At 35.0% G+C, this 26,096-nt stretch overlaps 2 protein-coding genes across 2 annotated transcripts in view; one reads left to right on the top strand and one right to left on the bottom strand.

Annotated features, from left to right (window-relative positions):
• LOC110111707 overlaps positions 1-17,456 on the top strand; it is a gene marked incomplete at its 5' end in the record, with an annotated part of 144,745 nt that extends 127,289 nt beyond the window's left edge. The window contains 13 exon segments of the mRNA XM_020843695.2: positions 4,378-4,491; positions 4,559-4,642; positions 5,542-5,592; positions 5,666-5,845; positions 5,925-6,241; positions 6,330-6,677; positions 6,753-6,837; positions 12,549-12,695; positions 13,041-13,145; positions 13,229-13,339; positions 13,411-13,515; positions 16,327-16,396; positions 16,464-17,456. Coding sequence (XP_020699354.1) covers positions 4,378-4,491; positions 4,559-4,642; positions 5,542-5,592; positions 5,666-5,845; positions 5,925-6,241; positions 6,330-6,677; positions 6,753-6,837; positions 12,549-12,695; positions 13,041-13,145; positions 13,229-13,339; positions 13,411-13,515; positions 16,327-16,396; positions 16,464-17,116 — 2,370 coding nt within the window.
• Positions 17,457-18,604: 1,148 nt separating this feature from the next.
• On the bottom strand, positions 18,605-22,706 carry LOC110111702 (tRNA (guanine-N(7)-)-methyltransferase). Its single transcript, XM_020843689.2, has 3 exons — positions 22,356-22,706; positions 20,903-21,245; positions 18,605-19,203 (listed from the first exon to the last, which is right to left on the bottom strand). Exons 2-3 carry the CDS (start codon positions 21,218-21,220, stop codon positions 18,736-18,738), a joined length of 786 nt encoding a protein of 261 aa, XP_020699348.2. The 5' UTR covers positions 21,221-21,245; positions 22,356-22,706; the 3' UTR covers positions 18,605-18,735.
• Positions 22,707-26,096: the final 3,390 nt, after the last annotated feature.

Here is a 26,096-nt window from a genome sequence, read left to right as displayed (position 1 = left end):
AATCTTTAAAGCTATAATTTTATCTCCAATCCTATTAATTTTTATAACATTATCCTTTAAACTCTTATCTATAATAACACCTGCACCATTTCTAATACGACTCCTACCCGAATACCAAAGTTTAAATCCTAAACTATCAATTTCCTTAGCCTTCTCTCCAACCCATTTAGTTTCCTGAATGCACAAAATATTTAACTTCCTATAAATCATAATATCTATTAATTCCATTAATTTTCTTGTAAGGGATCCTATATTCCAAGTTCCTATCCTAATTTTAGTTTCATGGACTAGCTTCTTTGCCCACATCCGTCCTTGATGTGGGAACCCTTGCCTATTTAACACTGCACCCGGGCGTCGGTGCAGCGGCCCATACACACTTGTCACTGTATTCAGGCCATACAGCGCGTCGCTTTCAGGGGACACCCTAGCAATTTTTTGTAATTTTATTATTTAGCATCCTTTGCAACCCTTGAGGGCACCCTTCATTAAGAACTTGTTGGACTAAGTGATGCAAGACTAAGAGAAATAAGTCATGCAAATAGATATTTAAGCTAAGAGAACATCAAAGACATCAACATAAACTTCATAAACATTAAAAATAATAAGAAAATTTGAACTATTAAATCATGTGATAGTAAGAAACTAACATGCAAAGTCTAAACAATAACAAAGGAGAATTAGTTTAGACTATCTTATATGGATTGGCACAAGTCCAACATTTAATTAAGGGACTGGTCACTAGAGTTTATATTTGCTCAAATTTAAGTAGAACTTGGCGGATTAATCAACGCATATGAGATAATGCTATTATAGATGAAATGAGAAGACTAATATTTAGTTAGATAAAGACAATGGGAGGGTTGATAATTAGCTCATGAATGGGAGGAATGGAGTCCTTGATGAAGTGTCGGTTAGTTCTTCCTTGGCTTGCCCTTGAAATCCTTGCTCTTTGTTGAATTAATGTCCTTGTTGCATTAGTAGAAGCTAAGTTTCCTCGGAGAGGTAGAATAGTTAGGAGAGAAAATAAAGTTTCAGCTATATGAGGATTTGGAAGTGGATCACAATTTTGGGGTATGGAGGGGTGAACTAGGCCGGCTGCATGGGGAGGAGGGGAGTATGATTTGACTAATTTTAATGGCTTGGAAAGGGAGAAATCAGCTTGGGAAGTAAAGAGGTGAGGGCTTGCTACTTGGAAAAGAGAAAGGGTTGATGTGATTTTCTTGGGAAGGGAATTAGTTGGCTTGGGAGGTTAAGAGGTGGGGCTAGTTGCTTGGGGAAGAGAGAGGATTAATGTGGCTTTCTTGGAAATGAAGAAGTAAAAGTGATTGTGGATCTCCAAATGTCACAATTAATTGAGATAAATGCTCAATTAATGTGAATTAATTACATAATTTGGGAAGCCTAAGGGTTGAGGGTGTTGGGGAGAAGGTGGAGGTGGATGAGAGGAAGGGAGGGAGGTGGTTGTTGGTTGAGGGCAACAGTTTGTTGCAGTTATGGTGTTGTTTGGGTGGCTAGAGAAGGAGAAAAAATAATTATAGAGGGAAGATGATACCAACCAAGAGCTCACGCGCTATTGGGTATTCTGTCTTTCTCAAAAGGAATTCACACACAAATTCAACTCACTAAGAAAATAGAAAGCATATAACCAGAAATTTATATCAAAATATTGATTATCCATACAAGAGAGAACAATAGGCCATATATATAGGCAGCAAAAACATGAAAGGACAAAAGACAAGAAGGCCCTTGACTAAACAACACAAAAGCTTCCTCAAGTGAGGATAAAACTAAAATAAAATAAATAACACCACATAAATCTCCTACAACACATGAAAACTAAAAATATAAAGCATGCGTGTATTGTTTACCTGATTTAAGTTTTCAAAAATTTTTTAGTATTGACTTCTCATGTAGAAACTTCCATTCTCTCAAACAAAATTTTTAATACTACCTTTTAAAAAAGACACAATGGAGAAAAATGATTCATGTAGCCGACCCCACGTAGTGGGATAAAAGCTTGTTGTTGTTGTTGTTGTTGTTTATTGTTTACCTGATTGCGCTACAAAAATGCATAATATTTTCTAGGTTTCTTCTTTTGTTTTGTTTGGGGGTGACCTGGGCATGTTGACGTAGTAAACTCTTAAGATAAAACTAATTTTTCTACCCATTAAAATGTAAGCAAACTAAAATCAACTTTAGGCTCCATGATTTTCAAATATAAGAAAAGTTGCACAGCTCCCTTTAAGGAGTCAAATTTTTTAAAATTTAAAATGATCATGCATAGCCTAGTGTCATATATATAAAAGTTTTCATTTAAGGATCAGATAAAAAATATGCATTTGTGAATTAGCATTTTTACATACCCACATGGTCAGACATCTTGGCCTAAAAGCCAAATTATAAGTCATACTTTATAAATAAAACAATCTCTCTACTGTTCATATGTATTGAGAGCGGATATCATGTTTTTATAAGCGACTAGGTGAGTTAGTTGGTAGTCATTTCTAGGCAGGGTAATAAATCCAGAAGTCGGACTGAATATGCTTCATATGATGTGTAATTTGTACTTAGGTTTAAAGTACCAACTCTCAATAGTCCTCACCTTAGTCCTAGGATTCGAGTTAGTGGTCGATTTTAATCACCTCATAAGCCATCATCTTCCGAGCATTTTCTCCACACGTGTTGTTAATCTAAATTAAAATTATCAACTTAAACAAAAATTAGATTCTAAAATGTAAAGCCTAACATAATATAGTTTTGAATATCTCTGAGTTTTTCCTCATAATCAAGTACTCCTCTTCTTCCTCCTTTTGGCTTTTATTCCAAGAACTCCAATCAAAGTTGATTTCCCTCTTCCTTTGAAATTCCTAAAGACAAAAAATATTTAACAAAAATTTCATGGATTTTAAAATGGAAAGCATTTTGCCGATATTTTGATGATTTTAAAAGAAACAAAATCACTAGTTTAATCAAAATTTCTCTCAAATGACAAACATTTGAGATATAATTAACCATAGGAGCTCTCCCCTGTGGGGCATATGTACCTCAAAATAAAATAAACTCCATTAAACCAAATATTGAATGGGAGAAATCTCTTTTTAAAACTCAAATTGTAAATTTTGTTATCGAGTCTATAAGGAAATGGTATTATTGTACTTTGGGATAATATATCATTTTCTATGTCGTGTTCGATCATAAAATATGCAATTCGTTGATAACAAAATTTCTCCAACACTTTTTTTCAACTCTGACTTGACTTTACCGCATCATTTTTCTTTTGGGAGTGGCTTTACTCTAAAACTTGCCAAAGAAAGATTATATATATATATAATATCTATTTTTTAGTGTATTGATGCATAACGGATGGGGTGGGGGGGGAATTTGAAAATTGAATTTAAAATTAAATGAGAAAAAAGGGGGTGGTTAATTAAATCTCATAATTGGATATCCCATTAAGGAATTAAATAACTAAAGGAGGGGAGGGGCCGGCGGTGTTAAGAGGGACTTGGGAGTTTATGGAGAGAGATTTAAATGCTTACCTAGTGGGGAACCTTAAATTGGGGAGGAATATTTAAATCAAATCCTATTTGAATTTGAAATAGGTTTGATTTGAATACTTACCTAAAATAAGATAACTAAATTAGGGAAATGATTTGAAATTTAAATACATTTGAATTTAAATTCAAATGCTTCTCATATTAAAACACATCCACAATAGGAAAGAAGGCTATCAAGCATGATTGACTTCAATCAAGAGGAAAAGGGGAAGGGGTGGCAGGTAGAGAGAGAAGGTTTGATTTGAATACTTCTCATCCCATTATTTACTACTATGCAACCATTCCCTTCCTCAGCCCAACTGCACCAAATTCCAATTTTCATTTGGTGGTATTCTCTTGGGCTAATGTGTTTCAACATTATGCACCTCTCTTAAAGGGGAAAAGCTTTATACGTCACCCCATTTTCCCTCCTCACCGGCACTTTTTTGACAATGTAAAACCATCCCTCTACCCTGATCCCCTCCTCTTCATCACTCCCAAAATACCCTGTCAGGCCTAACATTTCTTCTGAACCAACCCACTTAAAGTTTAATTTACTCTAACTGTTTGCTAGTGCAATAGATTGTTTTTTATGGTTGTTTCAGGAATTCATCTATGATCATGTGGTGTACAGTGTATTCTTTAAATCTTGAATTTTAAGGACTATTTTCTTGAGTTAAATTTAGCAGTAGTTCATTTTACTCATTATTAATGTCATCTGCTTTCTTATAGAATGACATTCTTCTAATTATGCGATGTTCTTTTATAAACAAACATGTATGCATGCTTGAATTTGCTAGTTCATGTCTCTCCCTAAGATGCTACCTGTTTGGTATGGCAGAGACTACGGATTTACCAGCATAAGTGTGAATCTGTTGAAACTGTTGTGCATCCCTACACATCATGCGAGTATGCTTGGGATGAACCTTGCTATCCTCATCGTATCATTGTTGAGGTTTACCCTTTTCCATTTCCCTTAAGTTCTGCCCTTTTATTATGTATATTAACATTTACGGATGTAGGTACCTGGTGAAAGAATTGTGGGTACATACAATCTTGATGATGTACAAGAGTATGCCCCTGTGTGCTTTTCTTCAACATCTGAGGTACTCAATCTTAATGAACCAAGTGATCTGCAATATGTTAATAATGTCTAACATTTTGATGCATTGATGTTTCTTATATATTCATCTGGCCGGTAATTTACATATTTGACTCGTGTGAAACCCTTTTTTGGAATAGTAAAATGTTATAATTTATGTATCAATCATGTTTATTAGTATCATCCATATTTCCAATTGCAAATATTTGGATTACAATTATTTTCGAGATTATAGCTGGGTGGTTGTTATTTTTTAGAATAACACATCATTTTCATTCGAGGAAGGTCAAATTAATCCTTGGAATGTTTGTATGGGGGTCATGTTAGTCCTAAACTATAAATGTGTTTAATTTAGTTTATTGATATCTCAAATATAATTCAAAATGATTTATCTGCTAGAATATTTTGGATCAGATTTACGAAGTTGAGGGACTATTATGGATCTAATTTGAGGAGTCAAGGGATTCAGTTGGACAAATAAAAATAATCTTAGATTAAAATGATCCCTCATAAATAGTTCAATGATCGTTGTTGACATTGTTCTTTGTTTATTCTTGATACCTTTTCTTTGATTTCTTTTGTAAATGTCAATACTTCTTCGAAATTTTAGATGACAAGCTAAGATAGGAGACTCAGAAAATCTGAATTAAACACCATTAAATGATGATTATTCCCCTTTGGGGCATTCAACATTAGTAACTAAATTTGATTATCTGAAATTATTGGTAATAAAAGTTTAGCATCTAGAGCATATTTAAGGATGATATTTATTTTTTGAACTTCATTTATTGGCATGATCACACTCTGTGAAGCCGTATTTGAGTACTATTTCTTACATTTTCCGGACATTTGATTCTGAACGCCTCACTTATGCTCCCTTGACCTCTTAAATTTCATTTGCAGAAGCCGGACAGAAGATTTTCTGTCTCAGTACATGCAGAAGGAGCAACAAAGGTTTGTTTTTGTATCCTTTTATGCATAGATTGTGGTAGGGTATCCCGTCAATGATTGTTTTTTTTCATTGCAGGTGCTCAGTATTATTGACTCGAGTTATCACATCATAAGAGACATCAAAGGAAGTAATTTTCTTGGATTCAAGGAGAAAAGAAAAGCTGATAAGAGACTGTATCAAGAATCTCATTTCACTGAAGTGATAAAATTTCACTTGTCTTTTGTTGGAATCTCTCTGATGAGTTCAGCCCCCCAGGTGAAAATGCTGAGATTAACATTTTGAGATTGCATAAATCATGTAATAAATTTCATAATTTTTTTTTAAATACTTTCAGGAATTGATATTTGCTTGTGCTAGGGAGACAACAGTTGTTCTGATGCAGAGTTCAGAACAGCAGAAGATTTTGTCTCAAATTTTATCACTTCAGATCGATAATCAGCTGTCTGATACCATATACCCTATAATAGTTTATTTTGATAATGATTACAGAGGAAGATCTTTAAACCATTCAAAAAATAAGGAAAACTGGTTGCAGGTTCAGCTTGACAGTACGAGTTCATCTGTTACATGTGAACCCGTATTTTATTTTTCTGCAGCCAAATGGAGGAAATCAGATGTATCGTTGGTTTCATTTGAATATATAACCTTCAGGTAGCTTCTAGTTTTGAAGTCCAGATCATTTATACTGGCGAGCTTTACAGGTTCTTAATAGTCCTAATTTTGTTTAATTATTTTGTAGATTGGCTTCTATGTGCATCGAGCTTGAAGAACAAATTCTCTTATGCTTATTTGATTTTTTTCGAACTGTAAATTCAAGATTGCAGAGAACATCACAAAAGAATTTTGATCAGCGAATTCTAGGTTATTGTAGTGATGCAACACATAAATTTGCAAGGGGTCACAGTTATTTGTGTGGACAATATGATATTTTGAGGACATCTGAAGTCATTGAGACTGATGCTAGCGATTTGTTACCTGATGTAGCCCCAATGGGAGCTCCATGGCAACAAATTTATGTATTAGCTAGAAGACAAAAAAAGATATATGTTGAAAATTTTGAATTGGCACCCATCAAGCTTTCCCTTAGGTATATGCTTTGCAGACATAATTTCTGGAAGCTTTATTAAGTTTAAGTTATTTATCATGTCTTTTTTTTGACAAGCTTTTCAAGCACTCCGTTGATGATCCGAGCTGAAGTCTTTGCTGAAGTTGAAAATCTTACTCGTATTAGTAGTACTGCATTTCAGGTGAGAATAATTTACTATGTTGTAAGTTAGCGATTTCTTCCTTCAATTTTTACAATTTTCTTCGAAACACCTTGACTTCAAGTCCACATTGTTGTAGCTTAGAATCTAATGTTCATTAGAGCAAATCTAGGATCAGATGCATGAAGAAACATATGCAAAAGATCAAAATTCACAATTTTCCGGCTTTTAATTTATGCAAAAATTAGTTGCTTTTGCTGTAAAATAGAAAACTCAATTTATTCATTCCAAACGATAATAAAACTCCACGTAAAAATTTAGAATGAATATGAAATAATGCAGCGAATGAAATTTACATCACAGAAACTAAAATCGTTATGTAATGAATTTGACAAAAGTCTTCTCGTGCACACAAATCAATTACTACACAATTTAGAAGCAAGCACAATGATATAAAAAATCAATTGAAACATTCAAACCTCATGTTGGTACAAGGAGAATCATGCCTGGAAGATTGTCTTCAGGACATGCAAAATATTTGAAGAATCTATATTCAATAGCACAAACAAATTTGAATTTTATTAAACAATGAACTAAATTTTACATAGGAATCTCTTATGTATAATTAAAAAAAAAACAACAACAACATCAACATCAAGCCTTTATCCCACTACATGGGTTGGCTACATGAATCATTTTTTTTTCCATTATGTCCTGTTAAGGGTCAAATTCTCATTTCTCATTTAAATCTAATAAATAAATGTCATTTCTAATATTTTCTAACCAAGTTTTTTTATGTCTACCTTTTCTTTTCTTAACATAAGTTAAATCTAATACATCCACTCTCCTAACCGGGTCATCAGAAGGCCGCCATTTTATGTGACCAAACCATCTAAGTCGACTCTCTCTAATCTTATCTTCCACCTGAGTTACTCCAACCTTTTCACTTATATGCTCGTTTCTTATATTGTCTTTAAGAGTAAATTCACTCATCCCCCTATGCATCCTCATCTCTACGAAACTTAACTTAATATTATGATTCTCTTTTAATGGTCAACATTCTGCAACATAAAGCATTGCAGGTTTCGCCACCATTTTAGACCTTTTTAGCACACAACAAGTTTGATGCATTCCTCCACTTCAACAATCCAACTTGAATTCTACTACTAATATCCCCAACTACATCTATTACTACTAAAATTACACTCCATATATTTTGTTTTAGATCTACTCAAACAAAAACCTTTAGACTCTAAGGTGATCTTTATAATTCAAGTTTACCTTCAACACCCTCTCTAATCTTATCAACAAGAAGAATATCATCAGCAAAAAGCATACACTAGGGTACAACCTCTTGCAAATGTCTAGTGAGAACATCCATGACTAAAGCAAAAAGATATGGGCTTAAGGTTGATCCTTGATGTAACCCAACTGAAATAGGAAAATACTTGGTCAGACCATCTTGTGTTTGAATACAAGTAATATCTCCTGCATACATGTCCTTAATTACTTGAATATAAGCATTATTAACCCTTTTCTTTTCTAGAACTCTCCATAGCACTTCTCTTGGAACTTAATCATATGCTTTCTCTAAATCAATAAATATCATATGTAAATCCTCCTTGTTCTCTCTATACTTCTTCATCAAACCTCTCTATAAATGTATAGCTTCCATAGTAGACCTACCCGGCATAAATCCAAATTGATTTTGAGAAACATTAGTTTCACATCAGAACCTATGCTCCATAACTCTCCCATAGTTTTAAAGCATGACGCATTAACTTAATCTTTCTATAATTCACACAATCTTATGCATAACCTTTATTCTTAAAAATAGAAATCGACAGGCTCTTTCTCCACTCATATGGCATCTTTTTTAGTCTTCTTTCATCTCCTAAGCATTTCCACGCTCTATTGGAATATCATCATGTCCAACAGTTTTTTCACATTTCATTTTTTTTAAAGCCTCTATAACTTCGGTTTTACTAATACGATAATAAAAATAAAAAAAATTATTTTCATTTAGGGTGCTAAGGTCAGTAAAATCAATCGTATTCTCACAATCTTCAATAAATTAAAAAAACAAAACAAAACAATGAAACAAAAAATAGTAACCTTTCAAAATCCTACAAGATGGGGCTTAGTACTGCAACTTTCAATTCAACGCATTTGAATTCTAGCTTGAATAAGTTCTTAAACAATACAGTAAATTTTTTATTTTAGAATCTCGTTCAAGCTGTACCATGCATTTTCTGGAAATTACTATAATGCAATACTCACGAAATAAAACAAAAGAACTCATCCAAGCTTTATAATGAAACTCATTAGCAATAACGACTATGCCAAAAGGAGAAGTCACAAAAGGAAACCGCCAGCTGACCAATTCTACACTATCAAAATCGGGTGAATTAGGATGTAGTGAAGCCAAGCACATCTATAATACTACATGCAAATCAAATTGTGAAGAAAGGCCAAAGATTGTTGCAGTTAATTGCTGAAAGGGGCAAACCAATAGAGTCTCTCGAGGAAGGAATCCAAATGAGTGGAAGTGGAGTGGTTTCTGCAATAGTAACAAGTTAAAATTCAGTGGGAAGATCAATCAACTTCTAAATCAATAGATGGACAAAACAAAGAACAAATTATGTTTTGAAATAGAGATTTGGAAACAATAGAACTAGGAAATTAGCATCAATGCACATGAGCTCTAGAAAATCTCCATCTAGCTCTGCTCAATATACGTGATGCAGAACTAAGTATGAGATGATTTTAGTTCATTTAGATTTTGCACAACTTGTGATTAGAATAATCATATAACAAAACTAATAGCACTTTAAAATGATGAATCAAAACAAATAGGGGTCACACCCGCTTAAGCCAAATTACATAGCAAGAGATTTGAACCTTTTCCAAATAAATCAAGAAAATAACACAATGACAAGTAGTAGTTTCAAAGAAATCCCTAGTCTAACAATAAGAATTAGAAAGCATAAAGGTGCACTCAAACCCTACGTTTACTAAGCTTTAGCATGAGCAGTAAAGAGTTGTCCGTCGTGACTGGAATCAAAATCAAGAGAAGTTAGACTTAAGAAATATAATGAAAGGAGAAAGAGAACCTTTCGTCACGGGGTGGTGGAGATCCGCCACTCGACGCCTTCGAAGTGCTCGTCAATTGCTTCCACTAAGGTGTCCAGGATATGCTCCAAGTAGTCCTCGACGGTGTGATCAATCCTAGGATTCACGTCGAAGAAAGTTGAGCATAGGATATCGGTGAAACCGTCCTCGTCCCAAATTAAGCCATATTCAGTCTCCGAATCCGCCATTCATGGGTGGTGAAAGACAAGATCTCCTTAGTATTTGATACTCCTCTTGAGTAGTAGCAAAGAGAAAGGATTTTCTCCAACAAGTGGAGGGGGGATAATTCCTAAGTCCCCTTTTCAAAAATCTGGAAATAGTTTCAGAATTTGGAGCCGAAATCCGAGAGAAATTTCAGATTTCTATGCTTAGGAGGTAGGGGAGTTGGAAGGAGAAACTAAGGCATCAATTTACTTGGGATATTAAAGAGGGAGAGATGAGATTTGAGAGAGAGAGGCGGTTAGGGAGAAGGGAGGCCGGCGGTAATAAGGGGGATAGGGATGGGGATTTATTTCCTAATTCCAATATTTGGTTTAGGAAATAATTTAATAATTTGAGGCTCTTAGGAAAATTCGGCCAACATAGATCAAGGGGATTTGAAATAGTTTCCTAAAGCAAAGGTGTTGATTTAGGAAATAATTCCTAATTCAAGCAAGGGGGGGGGGGGGGCGGCGGCGGGATTAAGGGGGGGGGTGCGGCGGCGGTATTAAGGAGAGGGGGAGTTAGTGGGAGGAATTGAGAGCTTCCTAATTGGGTTTAGTAAAGAGGGAAAGTTTAAATTAAACCCAATTCAAATAGATTTAATTTAGGAACTTTCCTAAAATAGGTTTGGAATTTTAGGAAAGATTTTAAATTGCAAATTGAACAATTTTGAATTCAAAAATCTGTCCCAAAATATTCAATCCCGATTAGGCAATGGAACTTAATGGGAAAGGGGGAGTGGTAGCCGGCGGCTAGATGGCTGGAGCCGGTGGTATGGGGACTCGGGTTGGGGGTTTTGGCCGTGGGGTTAGGAGGTAGGGGAAAGGGATTCAGGTGTGGTGGAATCCGGCGGCTAAGTGAGAGTGGAAAGGGGAAGGAAGAAACAAAAGGAAGAAAAGAAAACGAGAAAAATGAAAGAAACCACGAACCCAACTTATCTAGGTTGGTGGGTGTTGCACAAACCTCCCTCTCCTAGGGATCTCTCTCCATTAGAACTCTCAAGCTCTCTCAAACTCATCCAAGCAGAAATATTCATAAGCAATCATTCATTAACCTCATACGATGAGATAAGGGGCTATAAATAGCCAAGTACAAGGACTCAAGAAAATAAAAGACAAACTTGCCCTTTGGGCTTACAAACGACAATCCCCACTAAAAGGGTACAACTGGAAACATAGTAAAAACAAATGCATGACACAATAAAATAGAAAAATACATGAATAGAAAAATAACATAAATACTCAGAAATATAAGGACTCGATCGTGGCCGTCACAATCCGTAGATCGACGGCCACGCCTCTAATAAACCTTTCATGAGCTGATGTCCCCATCAATACGATTTATTCTTGTTTAATTTTTTAGAAGATAGATTTGATATCAAATAAAAAACTCGCCTAGAAATGTCCTCTTATGAGAACTTTATGTTTTGGTTCTAGATTTCTTATAAGCAAAATTTATATGGTTAATCACTTCGCTTGATCATAAAGAGAGCACATTTTATTATAGGTTGTTGATTTTTTTTCTTCAATTGTAGCAATTTAGATTGTGGAGAGAAAGATGTTGCTATTGCTAGAGTGGTTGGAGGGAGAAGTTATGATAACTTCGATCTAGATCTCATAGTTTCAACATTTCAGGTTGTTATAGATCTTGATCTACTTAGTGAAGGTACACGGTCCATTATATGGATCCATGTTAACAATCATGGGTTGTTTTATCTAATAAGGGCATTTCGTAGATGTGGGTGAAAGTTTTTCAATTGGGATAACATTTGCTAATAGAGAGCTTATGCTCAATAAGTATGCCTTACGGCTCATAACTCTTAGGCTTAATTATTAGAGAACATTTGGGGTTAGGCTCCAACTCATAATATGATAATGTCAATACAGTCAAGTTAATCACAAAATCAAGTAGGCACATGTCACTTCCTTATCAACGTGAGTTTTTTTGCCGATACACTTTATATGAATCAACTCTTTGAGAATTTTAAGCATACTTAAATTTATCATCCTTAACAAATAAGTGCGAAGGATGGATGGATAGATGGATCTTATATATATATATATAGAGAGAGAGAGAGAGAGAGAGATAGATAGAATTTCATCTTTTTTATGATTTTACTTTAGTTGTACTCAACATTATGAATGGAGTCCAAAAGTGCATTTATTTATGAACTTAAGAGGGCATTTTTTTTTAATAGGATCCCCCCTATGATTATGATTTTCTAATAACAGTACCTATTATGGGGGGCAAGCTCGATAAACTTAATTTTAAGAATGAACTTCTTTGATTATGTTATTTTGATAACTGACCCAACACAGGGATTAGAATCTCAAAATGTTCATTATGATTGGAAATTTTCTTTTCAGCTTCTTTTTTTTAAATTCAATCTTTTAATCAATGTTACCAACACTTGAATGCAGAGAGGTATTATGGCTCTAGTTGATGTTGAAGGAGTGCCTGTTCACCTTAGGCAACTAACTCTTGAACATCTCATGGCTAGTCCTGGATCAATACGAGATATCCTTGTGAGACATTACATGCGGCAGTTGCTTCATGAGATCTACAAGGTAAAGTTATTACCCTTCTTCATATGCATGATACTCATACCATGCAAAACAGCCTCAATTCCCTAAATGTAATCACTTAGTTTAATTTTACTGCTTTTTTTAGCCGGTTTTTTTACTGCTTCTTAAAACAGCTTCCTAACATAAAAATTAATTTTTTTGTGCTAGGAAGCTGCTTTAAGAAGCAATAAGAAACCAGTCCCAAACAAAACCATAATAATATAATATGCTACAAGCAATCATCTTTTTTCTATTGCATTATCGTAGCTATTGTGATGTAGTCATATTGAAGGTGTCAGTATTTTCTATTTCTCATTTACTTATGTGGCAATTTGTCCTTACTTGCAGCTATTTGGTTCTGCGGGTGTAATAGGAAATCCTATTGGCTTTGCAAGGAACGTTAGGCTTGGTATAAGGGACTTTCTATCGATTTCCAGCAGAGGTATTTTACAGGTGTGCGACTGTTCTTACATAATTGATTTTTTTCAGATGATTGATCGGTTTTAAATTTGTGACCTAATAAGGGCTGTTTGCAGAGCCCTAGTGGACTGTTGACTGGTGTAAAAGAAGGTTCAAAAAGTCTTTTTAGCAATACAATCTATGCCCTAAGTAGCACTGCTAGTCAGTTTACTAAAGCTGCTCATAAGGTACTTTCATTGTTTTTCATGCCATTATTTTTTGAACTTTGTATTTAGTCATGTTTTGGTTTGTTTTCCAGGGCATAGTTGCTTTTACTTTTGATGACCAAATAGTTGATGAAATGGATAAACAGCTACAAAGTATTGATGTGCATGGTAAAGGAGTACTAAATGAGTTTTTGGAGGTATGTATTATGAAGTGCTTTGAATCCTACATACACTTAACACATGATGCAGAACTACATATGTGAGGTTTAATTCATTTGGATTTGCACAACTTATGATTAGAATAATTCAAGAATAAAGCTACGGGAAAATTTGAACAACGAAATAAAACAATCAGTGGTTGTCCGATTAGGCTTAAATCACATGATGAGAGCTTTGAAGCTTCCAAAATAAATAAGAAAAATAACACAACAAACAGTAGTAGTCTTCAAAATAATCTTTAGTCTAACAATGAGAATTAGGATGCATCGAGGTGCGCTCAATTCCTACGATTACTAAGCTTAAGCAAGAGCAAGGCGGAAGAGTCTGTCATGACTGCAATCAAACCAAGGAGAGTTTAGACTAAAAGGAATAAGATGCAAGGGAAAAGAGAAACCTTCATTAGGGAGAGGTGGAGATCCTCCACTCGATGCCTTTGAAGTGTTCGTCGTTAGCCTCTACCAAATAGATCAACGTGCGCTCCAAATAATCCTTGACGGTGAGATCAACTCTTGGATTCACGTCGAAGAAAGTAGATTGTAGGATGTCTACGAAGCCGTCTTCGTCCCATGTTATGGCGTAATCAGTTTCCAGATCCGCCATTCATGGGTACCGGATGATCAATCTCCTTCTCCTTGATATGCCTTGCAAATGGTGTCAAGAGAAAGAAGTTTCTCTTGCAAGTGGAGAAAAGAAAATACACTCCAAGGCTCTTGACCAAAGTCTGAAAAATAACTTCAGATTTTGATCCCAAAATCTGAGAAAATTTCAGATTTTTCTTGAAGAGGAGGGTGGGAATTGGAGGCAGGAAACTAAGTTGATACTCTTGAAGCAGTTAAGCGGGAGAGATGATAGGGTGGGTTGAGGAATTTTTATTTTCCAAATCAGTGACTTGATTTGGAAAATATAATTGGAAATACGGCTCTGGGAAATTCGGCTAGAGAGTTAGGAGTTTGGAAATATTTCCAAATGTGGGAATTGGAAATAGGAAAGAAATTTCCAATCCCAAATTCAAGGGAGAGGGAGGGCGGTGGTATGGGTGTTCATGGGAGCAATTAATGAGAGGATTTAAGGCTTCTAAATTTGATTTTAGGAATTAGGAAAGTAATGAAATAAATTCAATTTGAATTTTAGATTTAAATGAGAAACTTTCCTAAAATAGAATCACTAATTTAGGAAAGAATTTGAACTTGAATAATTTCAAATTCAAATCAATCCGGTAGTTTGTGGGGGGAGAAGGTGGGAGTATGGTCGGCAATGGGGAAGAGGAAGAGGAAAGGTTAGGGAACAAAGACCACGAACCCGGCCTTCTCCAAGGTTGGTGAGTAATGCACAAATCTCCCTCTCCTAGGGATCTCTCTCCATTAGAACTCACAAGTTCTCACACAACTCATGCAAGAGGAAAATTTCTAATCAATCATTCATTAATCAAAATAGAACAAAGGGGGGCTTTAAATAGCCTCATACAAAGGACTCAAAGAAAAAGACACAAATGCCCCTTTGGGCTTACATACGACATCCCTTCATAAGAGAGTACAACGGGAAAATAAGATGACACCTAAGCAAATAAGAAAATACATGAATAAATAAATAACACAAATGACTCAGAAATATAAAGACTCGATCGTGGGTCGTAGATCGGCGGCCACGTCTCTGATAAACCTTCCACGATCTGTGTCCCCATGAACACATCATCTAAACATGCATTGTCAATAAATTTGACAATTAAAAGGTATCCAAGAAGTCAAATATTATATGGGAAAAGGATCAAAATGGTCCATTGTTTCTTTATGAAGGATCAAAATTGTCCTCGACTATATTACATGATCATTTTGGTCCATCAAGTCAATAAAAATGAATCAAAATAATCTCATGGTGGGGCTATTTTAGTTTTTCTTTAAAGAGTTGAGGGACCAAAATGGTCCTTTAATATAGTTGTGGACTATTTTGATCTTTCATAAAATATCAATGGACCATTTTGATCCTTTTCTTAGTATATTGTTGATAGTTTACGTTGAATAATGCACTTGACTAAAGCTTGCTATTAGAAGATATCTCAACCATGCCTTTTCATTCCTAAGTGGATATTAGATGTTTTAGAAAGTATAATGCTACTCCCAAGCATTTCATTTCCAAAGATTTCATAGTATCCTGATTTCTGTCGTTGATTGTTGTGGGATAATTCTGAAATGATGCTTACAAAACAAAGGGAACTAGTAAACTTTATGCAAACTTATTCTTTTCATATCTATAATTATACTTCTTTTATTTAGTTGTTCTTTGTTTGCAATTTTAATTACACTTGAAAGCTAATCTTCCACCACTTTTGTGGTTAAGCAGATGTTGCGTTGTGCATTCAAACTGGCCATATTAGCCTTTAGAAAATTCTTTGCTGTAGGATTCCTGCACTATTTTTCCCTTTCCATTTTATATATTCTGGATCTATAGCTTATGTATCCGCAACCATCCATCTTTGTCTGAATTGTTTTCATTCAGTTTTGTTATTCTGCGTTTTCTTTTTTTGTTCCTGCCTAAAGCTTAAGCATGTAGCATCACTCACTACTACTTGATTAATTGAAAATCATGCAATTAATCTATGATTAAATAATTGCTTCAAAGAAAAATAACTGTTTCATAATTCTCTCTCAAGAAAAATAATGCATTTTTTCCATCATAACTTCCATACAAATATATGAAATTGTTCAGTGGCCTTTTGGCACTAAAATGAATTGCTATATCACAACTTACAAAAGCTCATTTGTTCATTACTTTTAAATCTTACCACCTTACAGGGCCTCACTGGACTACTTCAGTCTCCAATCAGAGGTGCTGAGAGGCATGGCCTTCCTGGTGTTCTCTCAGGTAATCATAAATTTAACCTCATCATTTAAAATATTAATATCATCATTCTTATAGATTTACCTCTTAGGCATTGCGATGGGGACTGCGGGGCTTGTGGCGAGACCGATAGCCAGCATTCTCGAAGCAACGACAAAAACCGCACAAAGCATCAGAAATAGAAGTAGCCCTCACCCATCCAACAGGTGTCGCATCCGTCTTCCTCGGCCTTTGGCTAGGGAGCTTCCCCTGTCACCCTACTCCTGGGAAGAAGCGATTGGTGCCTCCATGATTCAACAAGCAGACATGGGCAGGCTTAAGGACGAGGTATATGTGACATGCAAAGCACTAAGAAAGGCTGGTAGATTCATACTTATCGGTGAGAAGCTGGTAGTGATCTTCTCGAGCTCCTGCTTGGTGGATTTTGGCTTGATAACTTTTGCAGGTGTTCCTGCTAATCCAACATGGGTTATAGAAATGGAGATGAGTTTGGAAAGTGTTGTTCATGTAGATAGAGCAGATAATGATTTGAATATTGTTGGAGACAATGCTGGTCTTCCATCTTGGCACAAGAAAGGTTTCAGATCTAGGAGTGCAACTTCTGCACCCTTTGTCTCCATAAGTGTGGAGTTACCTAACGCAGAAGAAGCTGAAGATGCTTTGCAGGTCTTGCTATCTACTATTGAACTGGGGAAGGAGAAAAGAGGGGGTGTTAAAGTATTGCATCGAATTAATCTTAGCTAAGATTATGTAAATTATAGTGTTCCATTATTTTGTCTTGCACATTAGAGGCTTAGTGCATGGGGTATGTACATATTTGTAGGCTGTGCTGTAAATAGCAAATGTACAGTTGCAGGACATTTTGTAACCAGATAATATTGCTGAAATTTTCTCCTGGATATGCTTTACAAGTAGCGTTTAGGCAAATGCAAAGTGGATTACAGAGCCCAATTTGCAACAAAGAGTCCCAAGCATTGCTTGGCATAGGAACAAGATTAGCCTTGCATGGAATGTTTGCTATACAAATCCTCTGAACTGAAATGATGAAGTGATGTCTAACATGGTACTCCCCTGATTTTGTTGATATTGTGCAAAATGTTTCAGCATTTTAAGATTCGTTTGGGATGGCTTTTTTAATGCTTCATAAAGCAGTGTTTAATACAAAATTTTTAATTTGTAAACTTAAAAACTGTTTTTAAAAGCAGTAAAAAAGCCGTCCCCAAATGAAGCCTTAATTGCTATGGAAATCATTTACCAACCTTTATGTAAATACACTAGTCTTCTACATTAAGACTAAATCCAGTAGTACAATTCTATTTTTGTCAATGAATGAATTGAGATTGGTTGCAAAGTCAGATATGAAGGATAATAGACTACGAAAGTGTGAAATTTGGCTTTAGATACCTCAAATTAGGCTTGAGTTCTTGTTGTTTTATGATCTAAAGATATATATCCGAGATTTATTCAGATTAAAATTCATTTCTGATACATTTATCTGCTTATAGTTGTCAGTTGAGCCAACTTGTAAATTAGTTTGGGCTTGACTCATAAATGACTTATGACCTGAATTCAATTAGCAAATGAGTTAAATTTAAATCAACTCTGATGTAAAAATTAAAAAACATGATTAAAATTTTTATCTATAATTTTATTTTAAGTGATTTATTTTTTATCTCATTTTTTTCATTATACTATTTATTTTCATTATAATAATTTTTTCTTTATAATACATGAGTTGGCTCATTAGTTAGTTCAAACTCATAGAATGAAACTCAGGTTGAGTTTGAATTAGCTTGGTGCTCATTTACACCTCTAAATTATTTAGGGGCTATTTGGTAGCACCTAAGATTTGATTTAAATAGAATTTCATAAATATGCAAAATCCAGATTTTGGAAATCTTGAAGTGTCTAAATCCTAAAAAATATTTGGTATTCATGATAAATTTTATTAAATATCATGTAACTTTGGCTATAGAATGAATTTTATAAGCGGAATTTTATAAGTACGGCAAAAAATAAGATTTCGGAAATCCAGGATTTAGAACAAAAAGATGAAATCTTTTGTCTACGGCGGGCTTTCATTTTCCGTGAGATTTGATTTTGCATTTTATGCCATTTGGTTGGATTTTGCTCAAATGCACCGCAAATCCGGCTTAAATTCTGCTACCAAACAGCCCCTTATTAGTGCAAATGATATTTTACCTTCAACAAGTTAATGTTCTTCATTGTCAATTTCATTATTCTTTAGTTTGAGGTATTTCATTCAACTGATAAGATGATTGTAACACTTCCATAGAAAAAATAAGTTCAACAGACTTACGCATACATAGGCATATTAATTTTTATATTTGAAAAATCGGGTATTACACGATTGGGTCCTCTGGTGCTATACGCCTGAAAACAGCATAAAAAGTCTGGCCCCCATTTCTCGCAACCTTTTGACCTTCCTCTGTAGCAGAAGCCAATAACTTCACAACCGGATCTGCTTCGAATTCTTCTTCCAGAATTGCAGAGAAAAGAGGATGGCTATCCAAGCACAACTTCATCCAATCTCCAAGCTCTTCCACATCAGTTATCGTATAAATGATGCCTCCAACTTCCATTACATAGGCGTATTCATCAAGTAGCTGAAGACTAATCACCCTACGCCGATGATTCTTCTCCTTGAAATGAGGATCAGGAAATAGAAAGAATATCTTCGATAACTGGCCCTTGCAGAAGTAATTAGGCAGGTACTTCATTGAGTTTGTTCGAACAACAGAGATGTTCTCATACTGGCCAGGATTTGACGCTCTGAGAGCTAAGATTCGCTCTTTAACATACTCTGACACCTGCATTCAGGAATGATCAAAATAGTGAAATGATTCCATACATCTTTCAACATCACACTTATACATTCATACATTTTTCATCATCATTCGGAGGCGAATCAGAGCGTGTCATATCACCCAGTACATAGCCGTTGTACACGGAAAATGAGTGACATGACGCACTTTGATTTGCCTCCGGACAATATCTGTTGTCCGCACAGAATAATTTTTCTCATTATACATGTTTGATTAGGCTTGTCAATGGTTTTGATCGAATATATATTGATCTGGATTTGATCCAAACAACTATGTATCAGAGTAATTTTTGGATTGGATGGTTGACTGTGATCTGTTTCATGATCAATATTGGGTCCGCTAATCATCAAATCAGATTTTATTAACTCTAAGCCCTTTTATAACAAGAAGAAGGTGAACATGTTATTGGAGATTGTCATAAATTTTTTTAAAAGAGATTGAGGTCGTAATAATCTTGATGCTAATGGTCTTTTGAGTTAACATAATTATCATGATCTTATAAAAAAATTAACCTAAAGATTGATAAAATGATAATTCAATCACATGCATATAAATACAAAATAAGCATAATCTAGCTACTATGTAAATATGAAATAAAAAATATTAAGAAAATTCTCCAAGAAAATTCACAATTACTAATAAGAAGTGAGAAGAAAATTTTCATAGCTGAAAGATCGATAGATGAGCAAATGAGCTCTGAAAGGCAATATAACTATCCAAAGCATAAGATATAGGAAGGGAAGGTAACTTTCTTTCCAACCTGTCAATGTAGCTTCATATATATATATGAGATAAATCAGATGCAAAAATGCTGACGTAGGTTAGGTATTTACAGTAATATACACTTTGAAGGCATTAAGATTAGCTATTTTCCGATATATATATATATATATGATCGACCAACTATTCTTATATGGATAATCTAGTCCCAGTGTGTCATATTTCTCCAATTTATGTTTCGTTTGGGATGGCTTTCTTGCTACTTTCAAAAGCAAATTTTTAGTATAAAATTTTTTTGAACTAAAAAATTTTATGCTAGAATGCTGTTTTTAAAAACAGCAAAAAAAGTCATCAAACGAAGCCTTAATCTCTAGATTATACAAAATTGATTCAAAATATTCCATGAGAAATTAAATTGGGATCAATTTTGACTAATTGAAGGACTAAATTAGAAATAATTTTGTATCATAATTCCTAAATGAGGGATCATTTTGAATCAATTTTGTATAAACGATCATCTAAATTGGAGAATTGTAACATTTTGAGGCTAAATTGGTCATTGTGAATAGTCATTCAGCTATTTTTGAATTTAATGTTATATGTGTATATAAGAAAGCATTTTCAACTTAGATAAGCTTGAATGAAATCCAAGACTATAATTGGGCAGGGTTTTTGATCTTTTATCATTTTGACCAAATCAGCATTCAGATCATATAGCAGCACAACCTAGCGCATTGATAGGCCTATGTTCAACCACCAAAGCTTGATTTCTATTACCTTATTTTTAATAGATATCTCCCCAAATCTCTTTAAAATAAATTTTTATTCTTCTTATTTTTCCAACATATATATCTAAAAATTTTCATTTTGATCAAGCTCAAATGAAAAATAATGACGAGAACAAAAGAAGATAACAAAAAACCACCACATGAAGCTAGTAAAAACACCAGTAGAGTCCACTCACCTTGTCTCTGAGCTCCATTCCGATCATCAGAGTGTCCGGGAAAAGAGGAGAAAGTTTAACAAGCAATCCTCCAAATCCACATCCAATGTCAGCAAAACTAATTTTGGGAAGCAAGTCATCTTCGTCGGGATCATTCTTGCTGGAATGCAAAAAATGAGGATAATGCGAGGAATAATCTACATCAGCAGGGCTAATTGGTATGGGGAAGTGAGAATCACTGAGGGGGTTGCTATGAGCACGCGCCCTGTAGAAGCGTTTCCTAGGAAGGTGAGCTGATTGCCTTTTTCCTTGAGTTGCTTTGCCGTCGTTCTTCGACATTGGATATTTGTAAGAGCTTAATTATCTACAGCAGATCATAAATTATAACACAGCATAAGCAAAAAATAGTCAACAACATAGGCCTAAAGAAAATAACATCTAGTTCCTCATAACCAAACCAAGAATAGAAAGCTCTACAGCTATTTTTAAGCCTTTACACCATAACCAAACCAAGAATAGAAGGCTCCTCATCATCACCGTTAGCCTAATACTGTTATACCAATCTATTTGAATAGAAAAAATAATGAAAGCTAAATGACCAAAATACTATCACTTATAGGTTCTTCAATACTTCAAATATACAGGAACTAAATGTAGTTTATCTTAGATTTCAGTTTTAGATGAGAGATGAGTACAAATACAGTTCGCTCAACACATCGCATATGCAGATTTTTTTAAAATATTTTGCTAAAAGTACTATCTGGAAGTAAAGATATAAACTTTGGACAAAGACAAGAAAGAAGGTTTAGAGTAATATAAGGTATTATTTATGAAACAGAACAGTTAAACAATTAAAAATGTCATAAGCAAAAGAAATTTAACTTCTGTATGGTGTGGAGCTGTCTAATGCTGAGTTTAAGTCAAGAACCAAAACCGTCATGAAGATGCGAATTTTTCAAATGGGTTTCCAAAGGTTTGTCGCACAAGTTCACAAAAGAAATTTGCTTGCTAAAATGTATGGAGATGGCAATAGACTATCGACTCAGTATAACTGCATGAACTGCAATGATACTCATGGAGATAAACCTAGCAGAGTCAATATTCCAATTTGCTGATCTAAAGGACTTTCAACTCATGGTAAAGGAAATTAGGTGCTAAATTCTTTCATAAATCATAAAGTGTAGTGAAGCTTTTCTTTTACCCTTTTTCTCTCCATGAACTCTAGGATGTAGGATTTACATAAGACAAGACGTGAATTTGTTTTGAGAGGTTGAACAATATAGATTAACATCAAACAAAGACCCAGCTACTAACGGCAAAAATACAAAGTTAATCTCACGGTAAAAGTCAAATCTCTACTTCACAGCATTTTCGTCATTTTTGCCCTAAATTCCGATTTCGTAAATCCGACTTTTTTAGCGGATTTCGTAAATCCGAACCGAAAAAGCGCGCCAAAGGGAAGAAATATGGTTACCTTCGCGGCTAGCTCCTCGCGCGACTTCCGATCCGACAGGAACAACTTCGGAGGAGGAGGCGGAGAAGTTTCGACTCTTTCAGAACTCTACTTCACGCGAAGCAGAACAACAACGAATAAATGCAGAAGAGGAAAAGCAAACCCTAGATAGGCAATGGCAAGCGACTCGTTCGAAGCTTTACCCCACATGAACCAGCGAAGCCGAAGAGGGAAGCTCTACCTCACGCACGAACGACAACGAAGAAACCGAAGAGGGACAGCCAGCCCGACCTGCTCTCCAGCGGCGCCGTCATCGTCGCTGTTTGCAGAGATGGGGCCGGTCCGTGAACGGCGCCAGAGGGCCGCTGCGCTCGATTTTAACCCTAAAAAAGGGAACGGTTCAAGAGCGAACCGGTCTGCCCGGTTCTGGCAGTTTTTCATTTTTTATTTTTTTTAATAAGAAATTTTCGATAAATTTGATACTATATATTCTACATATTATTTTGTGAAATAATAATTCTTTTAATGTTTCAATTAGTCTTTATTTTTTATCTTGAAATACTTTTTTTTCGTTAATCTCTTTTTTTCTTGTAAATAAATTATTTAGATATAATATATTTTGTATAAATCTATGTACAATTCTATAAATCTATAAATTTAAATGTAAACACAAGGTTGAAAATAAGACCGGATAACAAACCAAAATTTAAATGGTCCAAAGTTTAGTCATAAACTAAAGGAAATATTTATGGTCCATAGTGATAAATATTAAAATTATTTAATTTTTAATTAAATGGCATGATAATAATTGAAGTGTCTGAAAAACATGAAAGAGAATTATTTTATTTAATTTTAAATTTAAATATTTACATTTAAGTTACTGAAACATAAATTGCAAATCTTCATCTATTATTGAAAATTTTCTAATAAACATAAATTTAAAACAAATAATAAATTCAAACAATTTAAAAATCTAATTAAAATAAATTTGACACTAGCACCAAAATTCTTTGCTCTAATGATGAATATTTCACCTCTTACCTCGCTCAAATCCTGGCAACTGATGATATTATGTATCAGTACAATATATAGCACTTATACTCCTGAGCAAAACTACATTGTTGAGCAAAGGATTTGCAACATAAGTGAAACCATTAAAACTCTCATACTTAAAGCCAAAATATTATACAATCTCTATGATGGCAATACTTATAACAGTCTACCTGATTAACTATTTACCACAAAAATTACAAGCCGCACATTCCTCTATCAACTTCTCTTAAAAATGACCCTTCCCTAACATGTTCTCAACTTAAAGCTTTGGTTATATTTGTTTTTCATCATTTGACCGCACTCACCTCATATGATCAACGCAAGATTCGCTCACATCTTTCTCGACTATTTCTTCCTCTTACAAATGATGTAAATGTTACAATCCAATAACTACGAAACCTATCATTTCTTAGCATTTTATATTTGACAAACATATATGTCCCGATCACCACACAAAAATAACTACTACCAAACCTTCTAGCACTACTTCTAGCATCCCTCCATTTACTCTAACTCCAACTAACACTTTGCCACAACCAACAATCAATCCCTCAATTCACTCATTAGCCCTCCAATCACCCAACAATTTCTCTTCAATACGTCCTACTCAATCACATCCATGCTCACAACACCAATCTTCACTATAACAAACCATTCCCCCGTCTCGTCTACAACCTTAGCACCCCCTTAGTTCCCTTTCTTACAACAACACACATCACTCGCTACCAACAACAATCCTATGTAGATATGCTTCAAGACCGACACTCTACATCCCAAATCAATACTTAACTATTAAAACATCATCTTTATGTAGACTCCAAGGTTGACCTCTGTAATTCAAGTTTACCTTCAACTTTCTCTCTAGTCTTATCAACAACAAATATTATCAGCAAGAAGCATACACCAGGAACAACCTTTGCAAACGTCTAGTGAGAACATCCATGACTAAAGCAAAAAAGATGTGAGCTTATAAATACCCCACCCATTTACCTATAAATAACCAACAAACTTGGAGCACTCTAATTTCATTAAGTGTAGAAAAACTAAGCTCAATAATTCGTTCCTTCATAAAAATTCAATATCATGCAAATGCCACATGGCAATTGATATAATTTACACTTCATTTGAGATAGTGTTTTTTATTATTATTTTTTTTTAGTATTTTCAAAAAAAAATTATGTTAAAAAACTAATGTAAAAAATAGTATATAAAAAAAAATTTCCACGCATTAGCAATCTTGACTTCTCCACTATTTTTTTTCAGCAAATAGTGGTGCTCTCAAATTCACGAATTATTAAAAAGATAATATGCAGCTCATTTTAGCTGAGAAATTTTTACTACGAATTAAGAGGTCTTAAATTTAAATCTTATTGATATATGTGTAAATTTATCTTAATTAATCTAAATGTGAAAAAATTGTTTTTTATTCGGACTCATATTTTGCAACTTTTGTCACTTCTCTTTGATGGGAATTTTTATTAGTTCCGAACACCTAACGTAGCTCTACATCCGGACGTCAATAAAATGTCGCCACGTACTCTTACTCTTTACTGCAAGGCCCGACGACCCGACCTAGACCGGAACCCGATATTGCTATGTATTAGTTGATTTGTACATACCAGAGTATTGCTAGGTTTTGCTCGGTAACGAGAAATATCATTATGTCATGACCAATACCTAGCAATAACAAGCAATACCCCGGTTTTGCTAGGTATTGCTCGGTATTGGTCTTGAAAGAGTGGTATTTCTCATTATTGTCAAGCAATACCTAGCAATACCCGAACATAGCAATACCGGATTTCCGTTCCGGGTCGGATCATCGGGCTGCGTGGTAAAGAGTAAGAGCATGTGACGATATTTATTGGTGCCAGATGTAGAGCTACATCACGTGTCCGGACCTAATAAAAATTCCTTTGATGGGCCTTTGTAAAGGGCCATTAGCTTAATTACGGACTCAGGCTTAGCTTTGTTTCAAACGAATTCATAATTGATTATTATTTTTAAATATTTAATTTAGATTTTTTTTATTGAAATATATTGCATAATCCACAATTAATTTGCACTGTGGGTCCCTCCTGCGGCTGAAAATGTTATTCCCTGATCTGCTATCATGTGCACAAATTTTGCTGTGTGGTCCGGTTTACTCTTACGGACCCATTCAAGCCAGACCGGACTGACTCAATTAAATCCTCCAACTCTCCAAGGCGGTCCGTGGGGTCCGGCTCATTTGTCCTCGTGGTTCCCAATGAGGACGAAGACGACGACTGTCAACACAGGTTTCGGACTGTTGCGTCCTGGAGTATTCGCGGCGGTAGAGAAATATTTAGTTTAACGTCTTAGCGTTATACGAAAATCCGGCACGCAATCAGATAAGAAGAGATGGTCTAGCATTTATGAGACACCAAGATTTTTACGTGGAAAACCCCTGTAAAAGGGGGAAAAACCACGGGGCCTAGCCCAGTTTGAACGAATCCACTAGTATTTGCAGTCGATTACAAATGAGGCCCTTCCTTGAGAGAAGGCCTTAGCTTGATGTACATCTTATGGAGCACATTACATGATGTAAATACAAAGAGCTATTATCGACGTATTCGCTTTGTTTGAAGGACTGTAGTCGGCGCGCGACGTAGGTCAGGAGGACCGTAGTCAACTGGCGGCGAAGGACTGTAGTCGGCGGGCGACGTAAGTCAGAAGGACCGTAATCGGCGG

This window comes from Dendrobium catenatum, unplaced genomic scaffold (genome assembly GCF_001605985.2).
Source record: "Dendrobium catenatum unplaced genomic scaffold, ASM160598v2 fragScaff_scaffold_1446, whole genome shotgun sequence".
In the NCBI taxonomy this organism is placed as follows: Eukaryota; Viridiplantae; Streptophyta; class Magnoliopsida; order Asparagales; family Orchidaceae; genus Dendrobium; species Dendrobium catenatum.
The sequence above is the reverse complement of the archived record's forward strand: the minus strand, read 5'-3'. Positions and strand labels throughout refer to the sequence as shown.